The sequence below is a fragment of the Coccinella septempunctata genome, chromosome 5 (genome assembly GCF_907165205.1).
Source record: "Coccinella septempunctata chromosome 5, icCocSept1.1, whole genome shotgun sequence".
Taxonomy (NCBI): Eukaryota; Metazoa; Arthropoda; class Insecta; order Coleoptera; family Coccinellidae; genus Coccinella; species Coccinella septempunctata.
The window spans coordinates 10,802,757-10,823,400 of NC_058193.1; the positions used below are offsets into that span (position 1 = coordinate 10,802,757).

At 36.7% G+C, this 20,644-nt stretch overlaps 1 protein-coding gene across 1 annotated transcript in view; it reads left to right on the forward strand.

Annotated features, from left to right (window-relative positions):
- LOC123313577 (cAMP-specific 3',5'-cyclic phosphodiesterase, isoforms N/G-like) overlaps nucleotides 1-20,644 on the forward strand; it is a 411,318-nt gene that overhangs the window by 153,951 nt on the left and 236,723 nt on the right. Inside the window, exon 3 of the mRNA XM_044898521.1 lies at nucleotides 11,717-11,899. Within this exon, the coding sequence (XP_044754456.1) occupies nucleotides 11,717-11,899 (183 nt within the window). The remainder of the gene's footprint in view (nucleotides 1-11,716; nucleotides 11,900-20,644) is intronic.

A 20,644-nucleotide genomic window follows, 5' to 3' on the forward strand; every position in this document is an offset into this window, starting at 1 on the left:
GGGAGCCAAAGGTACATTAAATTTCCAAGTAATACTATTACGAAGCAATTCCTTTTTCAAAGCGTCAGAATAATGCGAATTCTTAATGAAGGTCTGCAATTCGGATAAATATCTACAACCACCAATAAAATTCGTACCACAATCCGAATACAATGTTTTGACAGGACCTCTACGGCTAATGAATCTTCTTAAGGCGTCTAAAAAGGTCTTTGTTGATAAATCAGAAGATAATTCAAGGTGCACGTTCTTCGTTCTCATGCAAACAAAAACGCAAACATAGGCCTTCTGTGTTTTAACTCCTCTATGTCTGGTTAAAGTTATTTGAAAAAGGCCAGCATAATCTACAACAGTAGCATATATGGTTTAACTTGCTCCGTTACGCGAACGGAGGGTAGATCTGCCATTGGCGGATAAGTGGGTTTAGGTTTCTGTCTGAAACAGGAATTGCAGGCTCTTAATCGTTGTCGCACCAGGTTGCGACACGACAAAATCCAATATTTATTCCGTAACAGAAAACAGAGTAAATATGCACCTGTATGCAGGTATTTTCGATGGTAGTAATCTACAAGTAGCGCACAGAAATGTGAACGTTCAGGCAGAATATATGGATGTTTATAATTATATCCAAGGTGTGCATGATTTAAACGACCCTCAACGCGTATCATTCCTTGATTATCCAAAAAAGGTGATAATTTCCGAAATGAGTGTGGAACAGTTTTACCAAGTTTCAAAGCGTGAAGGAGATCTTTGAAATGATAAGATTGAACAAATTTAATGAGATACTGTTCACTTGTATCCAAATCGTAACAAGATATGTCAGGCGAACGAGACAAAATTTTAGTGAATCTCAGAATATAGACCATAGTGTATAATAATTTCGTGAATGAGGAACATCGTTCGATAAATTCTATGAGAGGGTTCTTTTCTTCTACCGAACTCAAAGAAATAACTTGTTCTTCGGGTAACGTTTCAATGTGTGGTAATGTACTAAGCGATTCTATAGGCCAAAATTGTTGTGGTTGACACAACCAGTCTGGGCCGTTTAACCAGATTGATTATTTTTAACAAAATCAGAGGGAAGTAGTCCACGAGACACAATGTCTGCAATATTTTGCTTTCCCCGAACAAAAAACCAGATGCTAACAGGCAAGTTTGTTTGAATTTTTGAAACTCTATTAGCAACAAAAGTCTTCAATTGATGAGGAGATCGAGAAATCCAACCTAAGACAATTTTTGAATCAGTGCAGGCTACTACGTTTTTTATTTTACAGCTGGGGCTATAGACTGAGTATATATAGTTTAACAATTTTGATAGGAGTAAAGAAGCGCTGAGTTCTAAACGTGGCAGAGCTGTGGTTTTCAAAGGAGATATTTTCGACTTCGAACAAATCAAAATGACAAAAACATCACTTCCGGAAACCACCCGCAAATATACTACAGCTCCATAAGATGTTAAACAGGCATCTCCGAAACCTATGAGTGATATGGAGGAGTCTGCGGTGACACGGAGCCATCGCGGGATTTGTATTTCTTTCAGTAAAGGCAATTCAGTCTCAAATCTAATCCAATCATTTGTTAGAGTTTCTGGCAAATCAGCATCCCAACCCAATTTAATAGACCATAATTTTCGGATAAACAACCCAAAGGATCAAAAATTTTACTGACTTGAGATAAAATGTATCTTTTTGTAAATGTTTTAGAAGTGGCTGTGGTTAAGTTTACACTAAAGAAAAGTATATCTAAATGAGGATGCCATTGTATTCGCAAGACCTTCATAATATCATTATCAAAATTGCAAGTACTTGGAGTACGTTTTTCTGGAGGTATAGAAAGTAAAAAGTCTAAAGCGTTGGTGTGCCATTTTTTTATTTCAAATCCACCAGAGCGGAAAAGTGCTACCATTTCAGAATAGAGTAATTTTGCCTTTTCAACACTCTCTGCGCTACTAGTCAAATCGTCTACATACATGTCACGAAGAATGGTTTGAGAAGCTAGTGGATAGTTTTGAGCTTCATCTTGAGCCAACTGTTGAATAACTCTTAAAGCTAAGAAGGGTGAACTTTTAATACCAAAAGCGACAGTTGTAAGTTCATAGATGCTCAAAACTTGTTCAGGAGAACAACGCTATAAAATTCGTTGGAATGTCTGATGTTCAGAAGCTAAATTGATTTGTCTATACATCTGGCAAATATCCGCTATTAAAGCCACTTGGAACAGGCGAAAATTCAAAAACATTTTCACGATATCCACCTGCAATTTTGGACCAGTGTACAAACACGAATTTAAAGATAACCTAGAAGGAAAAGTTTCCATGCTAGCATCAAACATTATGCGTACCGGTGTGGTCACACTAGATGGCTTAAATATGGCATGATGAGGAATAAAGTAGTGAGGTAAATCATCTTTTAAATCTTTTGAATCGTTATTCAATTCTCGAACCTTTCGTAAATGTCCCTCCTTCAAATAATCCTCAATGACCTCACTATAATGAAACTTGAGAGTGGATGATGCCATAAGCTTCTTTTCTAAAGACAAAAATCTTTTCAATGCTTGTCTAAGGGCAACGAAACGGTATATCGACCAGAGGGGTCTCTAATATATGAAGACTGAAAATGATTTTCACAAGCTATATCTTCTGGACTAGCATGACAGACATCAGGTGCTTCTTCCAGTTTGAAAAACTCTTTAACTATGGTTTCCAAAGAAGATTCATCTTCTGTAGTAGACAAAAGAGATACGCTAGAATCAATATCAGTACTAAATGATAAGGGAGAAGTTCTAGTTCTACCAGTAACAATATAACCAAAAGATGTGTTCAAAGTGATAGGTGCATCTAGTTTATTGATTTGGTTTGAGTTAGTTAGGATGTCGCTAAAAACTCCGATTCCTAAAATACCATCTATTTCCGAACTTTTGTAAAATTGACTATCCGCAAGAGGTAGTTCATCGAGGAATTTTAAATCGTCAGTTGCCACATTTTTTGTAGGCAAATTCAGCGCAAGATTATCTATGACCAAAGCATCAAGAGTATACTTGGCTTCTGAATTGAATCGCGAAGAGATAACTATATCATGCACAACACCCTGTATAGGTTTAGAACATGCACCAATCCCTACAACTCTAACGTCTTTTTTATGAATAGGAATTTTCAAATTTCTACAACATTTCAAACTTAGGAAGTTATCTTGACTACCACTATCGAGCAGTACACGAATGATCTGCGATTTACCATGTGAGAAGGACATCACTACCTCAGCGGTAGGCAATAATGTGGTGTAAAGATGACCCTTCTCCAATTGAGGGTAAACAGTTGAACAATAATTCATAGTTACACTTTGAGAGGAATCCCCGAATTTAGCTTCAACTGATTTGACCTCTTCAGCATTATCTTTACATTGATCTGTGAAGTGTAGTAATGAATGATGCCGTTTATTGCATATATTACAAGTATTTTGTGACCGACATGAAGCTATTCGATGTTTTGAACTGAGGCAGTTTAAACACAATAATTTTTCACGTGCTAAATTATATCTAACGATAGGAGTGAACTTCAAAAATTTGCTACATTTGTTAATAGAATGATTTGCCTGATTACAAAGAAGACAATCATATGGTGATCGATTTTCTGATGTCCCAGCACTATAATAAGAATAGGTAATTCTAGGTTTTGTTGAAGTCTTCGAAACAGTTCCACTGTTGGCATGATTTACAGAATTGTAATGAGAAGTCGTTGATGCAATTCTACCCAAAATTTTTGCTTGCTGCTTCACAAAATTAATAACTTTATTATAGGTGGTGGTCTCGTTACACTCTAAAGTTGATTCGAAAGCTTTCTGAGTAATTGTATCCAGTTTTGTCAATGCTAAATGCACAAGCATGAAATCGGCAAGATCTGGAATTTTCAACTGTTTCAACGCATAAACAGAAACATCAAATTTTTCTAAAAATGAGTTTAAATTTGAAAGGGATTCTAAATTCAGTGGCTTAAATTCCATTATTGATCTCAAATAGGTCGTTGCCAGTAAACGTTCGTCTTGATACGTATCCACAAATATTTTCCAAACCGTACCATAATTAGCAGCTATCGGTGCTACACCTGAACATAAAGTTAATGCTCTTCCGTGTAATTTACCTAACAGATACTGTATTTTGCATGAATCATCCAAATCTTTATTATCATGGATACAACTCTTAAAATTTTGGTAAAACACCGGCCAAGTTCTAATATCCCCTGAAAATTCAACCAAATCTATCTTTGGTAATTTGGGCTGAGCTTTTATATTAATTCCAGACTGATTGACAGGAGTGCTATTATTCGAAGAGCTATTACCATTCAAGTTCTGTGCTGCATGCAATATATGACAATGCATATCCTCAACTGCTTCGAGCGCTCGATGATTTGGTAGAAATTCATCATTTAATTGCAAATTAATCATATTTATTTCTTCAACTACATCTGAAAATTGCGATTTCGATGATTCTAAATTATTGAGGCCAATCCTGAAATATTTTTCAACTCCACTCTTACCAAGATCTTTAATGTAATTGTAAGATTTCTGGAATCTTTGGAACAACATTTCTTTTCTAGCTTCCAGAACCTTTAATTTCCGTTGAATGCTTGCGGTTTCAATCGTGTCTTCCTTGCTTTTAGACATTTCGTATTTTATTTAAGTACGCTAAACAATTCGAAAAGATCTAATCAATAGGTTGTTTATGTTTATCTTCCGACAGAGACTTTTCCAGGTTAAAGTTTAAGGTTATAATGACTGACATTGACTGACAGTTCCAAGCATAGAGTACAATTAATCCCAATACCAATGAAAACTATTTTATGATCTGTGACAAAAACGCGCATATATATTTCTTATCTTATCTGAAAAGAATAAATGGCCGAAAAAACAAAAAAAATCCTAACTGAAGAAATCAAGAAATATACACTGCGTAAGAACCAAAATGCTAATCTGAACTACTTCAACGATTCTGCCGAAAATCTGGTCCGATTGTACCAAAACTATGTATAAGCTCTCACTTATATGACCGAGGTCATCACAGAGAACCCATACATAATACCAATTTCTTGAAAGTGGACTGTATATGTTAACTTACGGTTTTCTTTACGTACGGCGGTGTATGAAGTGCTGAGGGGGCAATTGAATCCTGCCTTGCAAGGTTAGGAGGGCCTGTCCTCAGGCACTGTAGCGGGCTCCAACAAAATCTTCTAAAGGAAGTTTCACTACGAAACTGTGCGATACCCAAAAATCGAGACAAGCGGCGTAAATGTTCTTTAAACATGAGCTATGAGCGCGACGTGCTATGATCTACTATGTATTTCCAACTGATCACATTTGCAGGTCGCAAGCATGTGTAAAATAATAGACAAAAAAAAAACCATTTTAAGATAATTTAAACTTATAAAATTATTTCCCCGATTCTGAAGGAATCGGCGCGATTATACTGTATTACGGAAAATTCTTAAATCGAAACTTCAACTTCGTTGATTTTCAAATCCCTTTTCAGGTCGACAACAGGTTGAAGAATGAAAATTCTAGAAAAATCCTTATCTACTCGACGATCAGATAAGAATAAAGAATTCGATGGACGACGATCGCCACCTGTGTTCATTTCGTTTTGTTACAGATATTTTCGAAAATAACTTCTAAGCGACATTTGTATTAATTTTAATTAATTCCTAAAGATGGACCTAGGATGAAAGGAGGAAAATTGTACCTTCTGAATGAAAGTCATGATAGGAACTTTTTATATACAGTACGGTATTTGAAACCGTTACACTACCCCTCTCCCAAAGAAAAAAAATGAAACATAATATCGATTTTTTTTTTTTTTTTAATTTGCTTTAATGAGCCGGTTAGTTGGAATTGAATGCAAGTAAGCCCTACCAACCCCGCTGTTTCAATTCTCAGCCAATTTACCCTAATCACTAGTGATATTTTATGTGTGTTTTATTTATTTATTTACTTATTATTTTTTCGTTTTTTTTTTCTTTTTTTTTGTGTTGCGGCCACAACTTGAACCTAACCTAACTTAGACCTATTCTACCTGTCTAATTATCTACCTTTTTTTTTTAACCTATTCTATAACTATCCTTACCTATTCAATAACTTATAATTAACTGTACAAATCCTTCTACGATTATTAGACAAATCCTGATGCAGAAATATGTATATAAAGATTATACCCTAACTGAACACACGCGTATCCAAAGTGACTAAAGAACTAATAAACTATTTCACGATACGGAAACGTCGGAATTTGATCCAAGATATGGCTTCAAATCTTTCACATGCCATTTACCATCTTATTCCTCTAAATAATAACAAAGCCTGGAAACTTTTGAGCAACTTTACGCAAGACGTACTTCGGAGCTAACTTAGCCGAAAAATTCTTCGTTGCGTCCGAGAGTACCTTATTTCTTCGCCAAACTTTATCTCCTACTGCAAAATTGAAAACTCTTCTACGATAATTGTAAGTACGCACATTCTTACCATAAGCTTTATGAAGTCTCTTTTGAGCATCTGGAAAAATACTCGACAAAGGTCCGATACCATTTGCATACAAATCCCTGTTTTCAGGAAGCAGTTTGATACCGTCTGTAGACTCAATTATACCATAATAGTCTCCCCTAATCGGTACATATCTCCCAAAATTTAAGAAAACCGGCGTGAAACCAGTAACGTCATGTTTGGCGGTATTAATTGCGAATGCAATCTTCGAAAGCTCCCTATCCCACTCTCTGTGGTCTTGTTCTCTAATATAGCATCTGATGGTGGTGCCAATTGTTTGATTTGATCTTTCAACAAAATTACACTGAGGTGAGTAAACTGGAGTAAACCAAATCTTTTGAACGCTGTATTGCTTGGCTAGATTTTTCATAACCCGTCCAGCGAATTGGGTGCCGTTATCACATATTATAAACTGTGGAATTCCAAACTTCAAGAAAACATCTGACTCGATAAACTGACTTACATTTTCAGCGGTTGCCTTGCGCATTGGATGTAGAATTACATATTTGGTGAACCAATCCGATATTACTAACAAATAGGTATTTCCGCGTCTCGACCTGGGAAATGGACCCATCAAATCCACAGCAATCACTTGCCAAGGAAGACTTACGTTCTTCTCTTTCCCCATTAACCCTAACCCGGGTTGATTATGAATTTTATTAGCTCCACACGTCTTACATCGTCTGACAAACTTGAAAACGTCCGTGCGCATCTTAGGCCAATAATAAAGTTCACCTATACGGGAAAATGTTTTTGAAGAACCGAGGTGGCCACAAGTTGGAGGATCATGAAAAGTCTGTATTATTTTTTCTCGCTGATTTTTAGGAACTACGATGTTGCCAACTATCGGCCAATATCGATAACCAGTTCACTATCGAAAGTGTTTGAGAAGGTTATATACTTCATTCGACTTTATTTTAGCAGTCGGTTGGCCATGGAAATTTGACACATTTCACTCTGTATAGTACGAAAATGTGGGGTTATGAAGCTTGTCAAAACATTTTTGGGTTTTAAATGAACGCTATGTTGCCCGTTCTACGTAAAAGTTTCTGTTATTACGTATTTTATCACAATGTCGAATCTCTTCGGAAAATATCTGACGAACATAATTGAAGTTTATACAAACTGATTGAAGGCATACCAAATCCAGTTATTTGCATGGAAAATACAATAGATCAGTGTAATATCATAATATGCACTAGCTTGAGGAGAGTTAATGTTCGTTATCTTCTTTGGCTTACATCATTTGTAGATTTCAAAAATATTAACCCGAAGATGAAATGCATATGATGCAGTGGTTGGCAATGGGTATCTCCCGAAGGAATTAACAGATAATTACAAAAATGTTAAATTTTTCAATAAAAATCATCTTGCATCAATATAAGTAAAAGGAGTTGAAGGAAGTTGCAAAACAAAAATTTCACATGAATAAACAGTAACAGGGCAACTTGTGCGTATTTGTGGCTATTCATCTTAATACATTGATGTAATTATAATAATAAGGTATTTATTAGTACCTTAAGACATTTACATTGTATAGGACAAGTCAAATGAAAAACAGAAAAATCCATTTTAGGGAACTCATTCTCCGATGACATTTATCGAAAATCCTGTAGTTAACTTTTCGCATTAATTCACTCAAACATAAAATTCTGAAATGCCACCACTTTTTTGGGTCTCCCAATAGAAGGAAATTCTTTGTCATACTCTTCATTCACAATCTTTCTGATTGTGGAAATATTCAGCTGAAATATAAGTCGTTTAGATTCAGATGAAACATTATATAAATTCTCTTACATTGAATATGTTCGCTACCGTCTGACGTATTGTGGATTTTAGAATATCAGGGTATAACTATTCAAATGAGCGGACCTGAATTCTAAATAGCACTTCCTGAAACCCTGTCTCTTTTTTCAATCACTTTCGGCATTTTCGAATTCTCGTAATAAAAATTGATATTAGTTGTGGCAACGGCGTTATGACATTAACGACATTTCATGAGTGCCAACCTTACTTCGTTCTAGTTACAAAAACTTGAGAAAATTATTTCATGGCCAACCGACTGCTAAAATAAATTTGAATGAAGTATACATAAGCGGATGATCAAATTTTTAGATAAATTTTCTTTGATTTCTAGTCAGCAACATGGCTTTCGTGTGGGCAAGTCGACAGAGTCCGCAACGGGTGACTTCGTTGAATACGTTTACGGGTGCCTAGATGCTGGAGTTCCGGTCGCTGGGCTATTGTTTGATGAGTCTCGAGCTTTCGACTGTCTCGACTTCAGTTTCATCCTCAGTAAACTGTATAATATTGGCTTTCGAGGTGTTTTCTTGGATTGGGTGTCGGACTATCTGAGAGATCGATTGCTGTTTGTTCAAGTGGGCCATCATAAATCGAGACGGTATCCAATAGAAATGGGTCCGCTGCTGTTCATCCTGTTCGTTAATGATCTGCCGGAGTACTTAAAAACTTACTCTAATCTTTTGTTGGCTGTTCGGATCATTTTATTCGCAGACGATACGTCATTTCTTGTGTCAGCACAAAATATCTCGGAACTTAGGAGAATTTGCGAAATGCTTGTTGGTTCTTTCCTGGAGTGGTGCCACCAAAATGCAATAATATTGAATGTCAACAAGACCGATTTGATCTTTTTTCAAAATAGGAGCTCGGTGTGTGAATTTGAACTAACTCTTCCTACTGGTAACATCAAAGCATCAGATCACGTGAAGTTTTTGGGCATTTTAATCGATAAACAATTGAATTGGCAGAAACAAGCAAATTCTGTCTGTAAAAATCTAAGCAGCGCATTTTATGCTGTTAAAAAACTGAAAAATATTCTACCTAGACAATCACTGTTAGTTGTTTATTCACTGGCGTATTCCCATATGAGCTATAATTCAGTTTTATGGGGAAGTTCATCATTAGCGGAAGATGTTTTCATTGCGCAGAAGAAACTGATACGCCTTATATTCGTTCTGGACCCCCTGGAGTCCTGTAGATCCAAGTTCATACAATACAAAATATTGAGTTTTCCCTGTATCTTTATGTTGAATACTCTATTATTTGTTAAGAAGAACTTTGACAATCTGAAAAAATGCTGTGAGTTCCATAAACATGACACAAGACACAAGAACACTCTTGAATATCCAATTCACAGGACTTCAAAATTCCAAAAATCACCACTGTATAACGGCATTAAACTCTTTAATCACTTGCCTGATAGATTCAAGACCTTACCTTATAATGTTTTCAAAAAGGAAGTTAAGAAGTTTCTGTTGATCAACTGCTTTTATAGTCTTAGGGAATTTTTGGATTGTAAACATAATCAATTTTCTAATTTCACATAAGTTCAATAGCTGTTCTAATTTTATATATCTATATTGTAATTGTAAAACTGTATGACCTGTCCCATACAAAGGTTGTTTGTCTGAGGGGATGTAATAAACTTATTCTTATTCTTATTCTTCCACTCTGGAATATTGGAATCAACAGGTACATTTTAGGGGACCAGCTTATAAAGTCTATCATCAATTAGTTTTCACTGGGGAAAATCGTCTTGGTTTACCTGGACTCTATGACACATTTTCGTTTACCAACTATCCACGTCATTTCCCGCAATCGATATCGTGCTGACTTCTGTAGATTCATTACTACATTATTTTTTCCTTTACGATGGATTAATTCGAAGTCAAACTGTCTCAACCGAACGGCCCATCTAGAAGGTCTACCAGAAGGGTTGGAAAGTTTACTGAGCCACAGAAGCGAAAAATGATCGGTAATGACGGTAAATTTGACACCTTCTACGTATGGTCGGAATTTCACAAGCAAAATACAAGCGCAAGAAGTTCTCGTTCAGTAACGGTATAATTTCTTTCTGCCCTCGATAAAGAGCGACTCGCGTATGCTATCACCTTTTCGTTGCCGTTGACACTGTGTGAGTACGCCTCCTATATATATACTACGCCAGTTGCAGACGCATCACTTTGAATTGTGAAAGGAAGGTCGAAATTAGGAGATGTCAGTATAGGCGAAGCACCTAGAGCTTCTTTGATCCGTATAAATGCTTCCTCAGCCTTCGGATTCCAAGAAATTGCCTGTCGTTTTCTTTTGCCCTTAAGTAAGTCATTTATGGGAGAGAGTAAAGTAGAAAAGTCTTTAATAAATGCCCTATACCACGAACACATGCCAACAAATCTTTTAATTTCCGTGCTAGTATTCAGACGTGGAAAATTTACCATGCATGATATGCGAAACGATTTCGTGACACCGTGCAAGAGGTGTGGATGTATCACAGTACACAGCGATGTCTGACCCATGTGGTTTCATCTTCCATAGCAGCAATCCTGTGTCACCTCGAAGGTATCTCTGCAGTTCGTCGTCATCCTCTTGCGATGTAGCCAATGCTGCATAGTCCACTCTTGAAAGGGCATCGGCAACGATATTCTGCACTGGAACGTAGCGTTTGTCGGAACTGCCTGGGCGAGCACTTCTCTGTCTTCTGATTGAAGGTATACGTCAATGGCTTGTGATTCGTAAAGATGGTGAAGTTTCGAGCTTAGACACATGAGGATGTGTCTAAAGTATTTGATGGCTAGGTAGATGGCTAGCAGTTCACGGTCGTATGCTCCATAACGAGTCTCTGGTGATGACAGTTTCTTGGAGAAAAATGCCAGTAAGTTGCCATTCGATATTGACCATCTGTTGAAGATTAGCTCCGACTGCAGTGTCTGAGGCGTCGCTTATTAAGGCTAGAGGAGCGGCGTCTTTGGGATGAGCAAGCAAGGTTTCTGAAGCTAGCATCTTCTTTAATTCTTCAAAGGCTGCAGTAGCTTCTAGGGTCCATGAGATCTTCGCCTTTCCTTTCGGTTTTGCCACGAGTTGTTCGTGAAGAGATTCAAGTGTCTGTGATGCTCGGGGTATGAAAAAATGATAGAAGTATATCATACCCAGGAATGGATTTAGATTTCTGCAAGTCTGATTGTTTTCATGTATTTTTGAGTAAATTTTTGCCGTCAAATTTCTCGAGTGAAAACTTGTGGAGGATAGATCGGGGCTAAGTAACTTTTCTCTGAAGCCAAAACCCTGACTTCATTCAGTGACCTTCGATATTTTCATTAATTTTTCTCAATGATCGTCTACATCTTAAGACCCTCGTAACCGTTTACAATAATTTTAATGTGAATTCTCTCTTTCAGTTTCGACATCGAAAATGGCGCAAGCCCAGGCCGCTCACCTCTCGACGCAGTGGCCTCCCCCTCGGCCGGCCTGGTTCTACAGAATCTACCTCAACGCAGGGAGAGTTTCCTCTATCGGTCGGACAGCGACTTCGAGATGTCCCCAAAGTCTATGTCGAGAAACTCATCCATAGCAAGTGAAAGGTAGGTCGAGCAAATTATCAATAACTCAGGATTACATATGGAAAAAATTGCTTTCATGACATAGTCAGTAGATGTGCAACACGTGTTCCGAACCAATAAGGGTAGTTTTTACATGTAAATTCCCATAAGTGATTCTAAGGTTCATTTAGAAGAAATTAGTCAATTTCGTCAATTCCAACAAGGGCGAGGAGTGAGGAGGTGATAGGGTTGGAGGGTGGTAGTGAGAGTTTTCGAGGGCTGAGGGGTGAGATTGTAAGGGGGTGATAAGGTTGGAGGGTGAAAGGGTGAGATTGCGAGAGGCGAAGGGGTGATAGGTTTGGAGGGTGATATTGCAAAGGGGTGTGATGGTGAAAGGCAAGATGGCGAGTGACGTTACACATTCGTTGAACCTGCGAGATAGGAACGTTAACCATGCAGCTAATCTAGGTCTTGAATGTGGAAGTCCCATTCAAGGTTCTTGATGTGAGGGCGGCATTAACTTTCACGGCGATTTCGGTCAATTATAAAATTTTTTACAAGACCCATTCAAGGTCTGTCTTCTAGTAGCGACAGAACATCTGGAGAAGGATTTCCTGATGAGGTACAATAGGCGGAAATGCTCTCGATGTGGGGCGACCACGACTGATTTTCTGATATGATGACCCCCAAATCTTTTTGCAGCCGAACATTCTCGAGGATAACGCAGTCCATGAAATAGTCATGCCTTGGGTTGTTCTTACCAAGGTGTAGCATCTTACATTTGTCGACATTAAGTGGTAGTAACCATGTACGTGACCAATCAAGTAAACTGTTCAGGTCAGCTTGAAACTGGCTCTACCATAAATTTTAACGTCATCAGCGTATAATGAACAATGTGACCCCAAAGCATGTGGAAGATCAGCAACATAAACAATAAAAAGAAGGGGACCCAAGGCTGAGCCTTGTGGGACTCCGCTTGATACGGATCTACTCCGAGAGATGACGTTTCCCACTCTTACAGAGAATTGTTTGTGAGAAAGAAAGGACTCTATCCAGCGAAGAAGTTTACCTCTAACACCATAATGCTCAAATTTCATCAGCGACCGCCTCAAGGGCACTCTATCAAATGCGCGCGAAAAATCCAAGTAAATAACGTCCAACGGGATATTTTCACCGAGGGATCGGGTCCATACGTCCAAGCATGATAACAAATTGGTAATTACTGATTTACCTGTAAGAAATCCGTGTTGTTGATGCGGAATCACTACATTATCCAGCAAGAACTCAAGCAATTGATGACAAATTATTTTCTCTGCGATCTTCGATATAATAGGTAGAAGACTAACAGGTAGATAGTTAGTTGGTAATAGCCTCCAGAGATGATAGGAAATGAGCTCTCAATGAGTTATCTGGTTGAGGGAATATGGCTGGCCATGAGATCTTACGGAAGTTGAAGTCACCGAAGATGATAACATTGCTAGAGGAGTTCGACAGAGAAGCGAGATAATCAAAGAGATGCGGATCGGACGGACGAGGGCGATAAAAACAACCAATTGCCACCGAAAAATTAGGCCTATAAGATGCAAATCAAGGCATTAACAATTTCGTCCTTGACATAAATAAAAACCCCATCATACCCAACGTTTATCGCGTTGTCATGATGCAAATAATGTGCAGATTGTGCAGTTGGACAGAAGCCAAAACTCACGTAATTACTGTTATCTACCATCAGACAGTAGCAGATTCAATAAACTATCAGTGTACAACTTTGAAAATCGTGAAAATACCGCACAATAGAGTAGCATGTCACACCGTTCGAAAGATCCACACATTATGATATTAGGGAGAATACAAAACTCCGTAGTCCATTATTTGGTTCATAGACAGAAAAACATCATTTCAAGCTACGATCTAAATCGAACTAACAAACTACTTTCGCTCGAAGTATCACCAGAAATTTCATTTCGTCGACAAAGAGTAGATGCTGACCATGGTTTCGGTCTTATTTGACCTCGTCAGAGCAACAAAACTCATTCGTCAACGAAATGCTATGCTATGCTATAGATCGTAACATTCGTTGATTTCATTATCTGCGGATGTTATGCATCTGAATTAATTTTTTGATTATTTACCTATCTTACTATGAAGGCGTGATCCATTTCTTAATATTTCAAGCCCCATTCAAGGTTATTGATATGAGGGCGCCAATAACCGTCGGATCATATATTTTTTATTCTAAGCTCCTATCTCGAACATTAAATTTTACATGTCCCATTCAAGGTCAAACCATAGAACTCATAAACAGGAAATCGCACTGATAATAACTTAAACATGATAAGAACTTGACAAGAAATGTAACCACATCAATATGATGAAACAGGAAATGTAACCTCAAAATAAAGATAATAACTCATAAGCAGGAAATAAGAACATGATGTTGATAAGGAAATATATAAGAACACAGTCCGTAAACAGAAAATGTAACCACAAAATATAGATTAGAACTCCTAAACAGGAAATCACGCTGGTAAAAATGTAAACATGATAAGAATTGGACAAGTCTGGAAAGAAAATTGAAATATTTCAAAAAAGTAAAGGTGGTCAGGAAAATATTGTTGAAAAATTAATTGAATTTGATGATTGATCTGTCTTATTTGATAATACTGATAATATTATAATTCAAAGGAATATTATGGCCAAACATCATGAAATGTTTTCATTCGATCAAACAAAACTAGCTCTTCGTAATATGGATGATAGAGTTCACATATTGAATTATAATATTCATACTATTTCATACTATTCCTTGGAGATTCTGTAGACAATATTAATTGAAAATTTATCAGTTTGTGATAAATAAAACCATCTATTTGAATTCTTGTTCAATTGTTCCAGAATCATACATTCCAATAATCCTTTAAATTTTTATATACATTTTTAATTCTAACTGAATTAAATTATGAAAAGGGTTACGATGAGCATGTTGCCTGAAACTTTCTAGACTCCTGAGTGGAGATAGTCAATCCTCCGAAACTTCTAATCATCTTCTGCTTAGTTTCATATTCATAAATTTGTTTCTTGAAATCTCGAATATTCTTGAGGTGCTTATCCTGGACATCCATCTCATTGTAGGATTTTTTAGAATGCATAATTGTCGACTCAATCCGAGAGTCGTGTGACTTGTCTAACCCCAACCAACGAACTAGGACTTCATTGCCTTTTCGACGAATTACTTCTTCAACCAAACAAACGTCTGGATATTTTACCTTTTGTAATCCGAACAAATAAAAAGGGCCCCTAACGGACGACTACTCAAATCCTCGAGAAGATATGTTACAGGATGAGTTATTTGAATTTTCTTCATTTTAAAAACCTCTGTTGTCCAGTTGGGCGTGTAACCTTTTGAAAATACATTTTTGGCTTAACTGATTCTCACCGTATCATTAACCTTGAAATTTCCCTTTCCGGCGATCTTCATATAGTGGTATCTTTTGCAAATCTTTTGAAAATACATTTTTTACTTTACTGATTCTCACCGTATCATTAACCTTGAAATTTCCCTTTCCGGCGATCTTCATATAGTGGTATCTTGTTTTAAATAAACTTCGTTTATTTTTTTTTATTGACATCACATGGTTTCATTCCAATAGTACGATGTTTCGTTTGATTATATTAATTAACAATACTGGATATCATATCGATCCATTTGTAGGTTCCATGCAAACTAAAGTATTTGAGCAGTTTTTCCTTGATAGTTCTTATACCTCTTCCTGCTGTAGGAGCTTTGGTTTCGGAATAAGTGCAGCAATTTTCCTTCAGAGATTGAAAATTTACACTGAAAAATTCGTTTCCTTGATCTGTGTGAAATCTTTCTCTTCTCTTCTCGGTTTAACTCTGCTATCTATTTAATTATTTGATTATATTATTTAATTTATAAAATGCTTTGATAACCTTATCTTGAAATGCATACAATTTGTCTTCCTGGGACTTAAAATATATATCAAGTTCTAGTTTCTGATAGTATTCATTCGAAAGTGAACCTCTCTTCGAGCTCTTCGACAAATTTCTATTGTTTATTATAAAAATTATCTAACCTATTAATAACTGCATCCTTAAATTCATAGTTATTCAATTCTAACTTCCCAAATTCTACAGTATTTTATTTGATTTCATTAATATTATGTAGTTCATTGATATGAATATCCACATATTCCTTATTAACGCTGTTAGAACAGAGACAGGTTTGTCCACATTACATAATTTTCTTTTACTGAAATCAAAGTCACTATCGGATGTTCGTGGGAGGATAGAGAAAGTTAATTTATTTCTATGAGAAAAATGTCCGAACTTATCGAGAGACATGTTGAATTTATCACTTTGCTCCCAATGCAATTCAATATACAGGGTAAGTCGGGAGGAAAGGACCAAATTCCGGGTGTGCATTATACACGTAAAAAATAATTTCAAAAAACCCATATATTCTTATACGATTCTCATTTGTTTTCAAGATATGGCGTAATTAAAATGTTTTAAATATTTGGACGAAGAGTTTCCAGGAGTACTGATTGGTAGCGGTGGTCCAATTAGTTGGCCTCCAAGATCTATAGACCTCACACCACTGGGCATTTGTTTCTGGGGCTGGCTTAAAAATGAAATGTAGAAAGTGAAAGTCGACACCCGAGAGGCCCTAATTCGATGCAAAGATCATAGAGTAGAAAGATAGGAAACGAAGCGACTTAAGTGATGTGAGCGCCATCTGTGTTTCAAATGTGTTTTTAAGGCCCAAAGACAGGTTTAAATATCATTTCGAGGGACATGTACAGAAACATATGAAATTTCTGAGATTTCAGATAGCCATTTTGATCAAGGAGGTTTTGAATATTTTGATTCTCGTACCGCCTTTTGTTTATTGAGCTCATTCTAGTTGCTGATTGTTGACATTTTTGTCTAATTTCTTGGTGAAAACCTCAAAATATTGTTCGAAAATTATTGTATGGTGAAGAACTTTGGATCAAATTTTACTAAGGAAAATGGGAATGTAAGTTTTAAAACTGGTAACAGGTCACTCGGTCATTCATTGCTTTTTATTTTCAGTGCAACGAAGTAGATAAAATTTTCAAGGCGTAAAGGCCTGCAAACACTGCTGACTACACCATGTGCAATGAACATTTTACTTCAATTCAATTGAGAACTGTCCATCCACATAAATTGTTGTATACAGGAAGCATCCCTTGCATGAAGTACCCATTTAGGGGAAATTATTACTTTTATACGTCCATTCAAAGATTCTCAATTGCCTTCAATATATGAGGGGTTCAGAGCTGAAGTGAACCAAGTCCATTTAGCCTAGTTTTGAGAAGAATGGCTCAGGAATTGTTTATCACCAATTAATTCAAAAGTGACTTCTTTATTTATTATTATTCTTATGTAAGCATATGCTTACATTCTAACCTTTTAAAATCTCAAGAAGTCACTTTTGAATTAATATGTGATAAACAACTTCTGAGCCATTCATCTCAAAACTAGGCTCAATGGACTTGGTTCACTTCAGCTCTGAACCCCTCATATTCAGAAATGCATAAGTTTTATTGATTTCGATTTGGGAAGCGGGTGTCAAATTGTGTTTGGAAGGTCAAAGTTTTATGAAACCTTCTGTGAGTGTTTTGTTCATTCATTAATCAATTTGTGTATTGTGTCATAAAGAAACCATACCCCGTAGATAGAGGAAGGGAAAGATACGTAAACAACAAGAAAAGTGTGTCCAACATCTCTATGTTTTTGTTGACATTTACTGTGTATCTACTCCATGTTTGTTTACGTTTACCCCAACATTTGAATGTTTATTATCGTAATTGTGTTCGATGTAATAGTGTTTCGTGCGTTTTAAGACTTGAGTATCAAGAATTTCGGTGTTGACATGCCAGGAAATTGTGTAATTTGTGGAGAATATGCCGAAAAAGATTGATTCGGATTGGGGAAAACGTAAACAACAACAAGTTGATGTTGGACACAGAGAGCTCTCCTTCGTAGCTGCGCAATGCGCTATCTTCTCTTTCCTCTATCTACGCCATACCCTGAAAAAATCATAAAAAAGCATGATGAAATTATACTGACGAGCTTGAATACAGGCCTTGTATAAAACCTCTGTAAGGTTTTTTTCAATGGTGGTTCTGAAAATTTTGTAAATAATATGTAAGTAATGGAAATGTGTATCTTATGACGGTAAATTGAATATTGGTCGATATAATAACGTTGATAAAAATGATCACTGAATTGTATCAAATTAGACGGGTGTCTGACTAAGCCCGAGGAACCTCCTCCCAGGAAAGGCCTGTCTTTTTCCTGAAGTAAATATACCTGAAGAAGCGTAAGAAAATTGGGAATTTTGGCGTCTATCAAAAATCGAGTGACATTCCACAAAATTGAATTATTTTCTATCGATTATCAGAGAAAATTAAGTGAGTGAACTTTGACAATCGATGCCAGAATGTGATTTAAAGGTTAACGTCAGTTTTGACAGCATTATCTTGGCAGCGATCACAGAACGGGGTGCGCGAAATCGATCGGACACTTAAAAAAACACTTTTGGCCTAGATATTTATAAAAGGGCTAATCGCTACGGGCAAGAGGCGAAACGCGAGGGCCGTAGGCCCGAGCTACGCACAAAAGGCGAATTGCCAGGGCCGTATGCCCGAACTACGGACGAAAGGCGAAAGTCGAATTGCGAGGGCCCGAGCTACGGACGAAAGTCGAATCAGTCAGTAAAGGTTAATCTGCCTACAAGGTGGATCTCCTGGCCATACTAGTTCATATTAATTTTTGATATAAATTGTACAAATTTAACCAACTTTATTAATTCAAAACGTTTACACAGAAAAAACACCTTTGACATACCTATAGCAGATAACCATATAATCTTGTGTCCTAGTCGAACCTCTTTTCGTTGTCCATAATTTTTGTCAATTTTTTATAGATTGCAAATAAAAACGTCACATCTAACAGCTCCTTTCATTGATATCAATTGATTCCAAACAATGTTCAGATGAAAACTAACATCCTGGTCACAAAACAAAACCGTCCTTTTGTTTTGTCGCTCAGCATATTTGTGTTCTGGTCTCAACAAGGTCAATATTGAAATTCAATACAAGGAATAGATTTTGAATTTCGCGCCCCTCAATTACGAAACAGAAAACTGATATTTAACAGTTTGTCTGTATTGACAATACGTTTTCAGCGCCATCGCATTGTCAAATGTGTTTTCACTGGCCAAAATGTAGTCAGTTTTTAGTACTAGCGATATGAGGGCGTTTTCTATCTTTCCACTCTATAATTTTTGAAGCATTAGAAATGCGGCAGTGTTGTTGATTAAAGACATTAATCACTCAAAAAAGCAACAAAAGCCCTTTGCAGAAGAAGTAGAATGTATTTAGAGGTTAATGGCGGTATTTTTGAACATTTGTTGAAACAGCGCTATGATTGAAATCATGTTAATGTAGGAAGATTTATTCGTTTGTAATTATGCTATATTTTGAAAACAAATGAGAATTGTATAAGAACATATGGGTTGTTTGGAATTATTTTTACGTAAATAATACAAACCTGGAGTTTAGTCCGTTCCTCCCGACTCACCCTGTATAACTTTTTCTTCTCGAAGCTCCTCGACTATTGACTCTATTTCATCATCAATTTTGGATGCATATATTATAGTAATCGAAGTCTATTAAGAATTTCGTTTACATCATTCCAATAAATATAGGGTGTCTACTTTTAAAGTGGCCAAACATCAAGGGGTGATCAGAAGAGTGATTTGCAACAAAAAATGTCATATAACACATGGTCGAAATGTTGTCGGTTATTCGTCAATTCAATATTTCTTGATTTCACGAAATATTTCAAGTTTTTTCATAAACTCAATCATTATTCAGTTTTCCTTGTAGCCCGTCAAATCTGACCACATTTTCGGAAAGGGCGATAAATTTACTACGGGATAAGAGAGTATGCGTGCAGAAAAATGTCTTAATGCGGGCGTGATAAGGAGATGAATATCACGAGTCTGAAGAGAACAAAATTTGTCCTATTTTTCCAATGGTTTTATCGATAAAAAATTAATAATTATGCACATATTTTTCTTTTCAAATACCTCATTCAGTGTACTTTCGAATGGCATATCAACTTTTGTGCTAGCTGCTTATCCGGTGGTTTGCGAAACAGAGAAGGTGGTCGAAATAGTCATCAAAGCCAGCATGCACCTGCTATACTTCAAGCTGTCCGGGAGGACAGGTTCTACATTGAGGATTCATCATTCTACAGTACACAAAGTACTCAAAAAAAAAATTACATCCATATCATTTGAAAAAGGTGCAGGACCTGTTACCTGTAGTGTAGATGCTGAAACCAGACTTACATCTTGTAGGTGGTAGCTGAATAAATTAGGAGAGTGAGGGGGCGATAGGATATTATGGACTAATGAGACCACATTCACGAAATCAGGTCTGATTAATTTGCGAAATACCCATATGTCGGAAAGAGAAAACCCTCATGCGACTATTGTTTCTCATTTCCAACATGAGTTAAGGGTCAACGTGTCCACCAACGTCCAACGTCCAACGTGTCCATACAATAGATCCAGCCTATAGTACCAATTCTTTAGCTGACTGGTTGGTTTCGATTTGTGCTCTGAAATTTTAGTTCTTATTGGTGGAAATTGAAACTACAAAATTCTAAATTTGAGACTGTCCACATTGCATGGTGAAAGCTTTCGAGTACCTTTCAGCCCGCAGTTTTTTC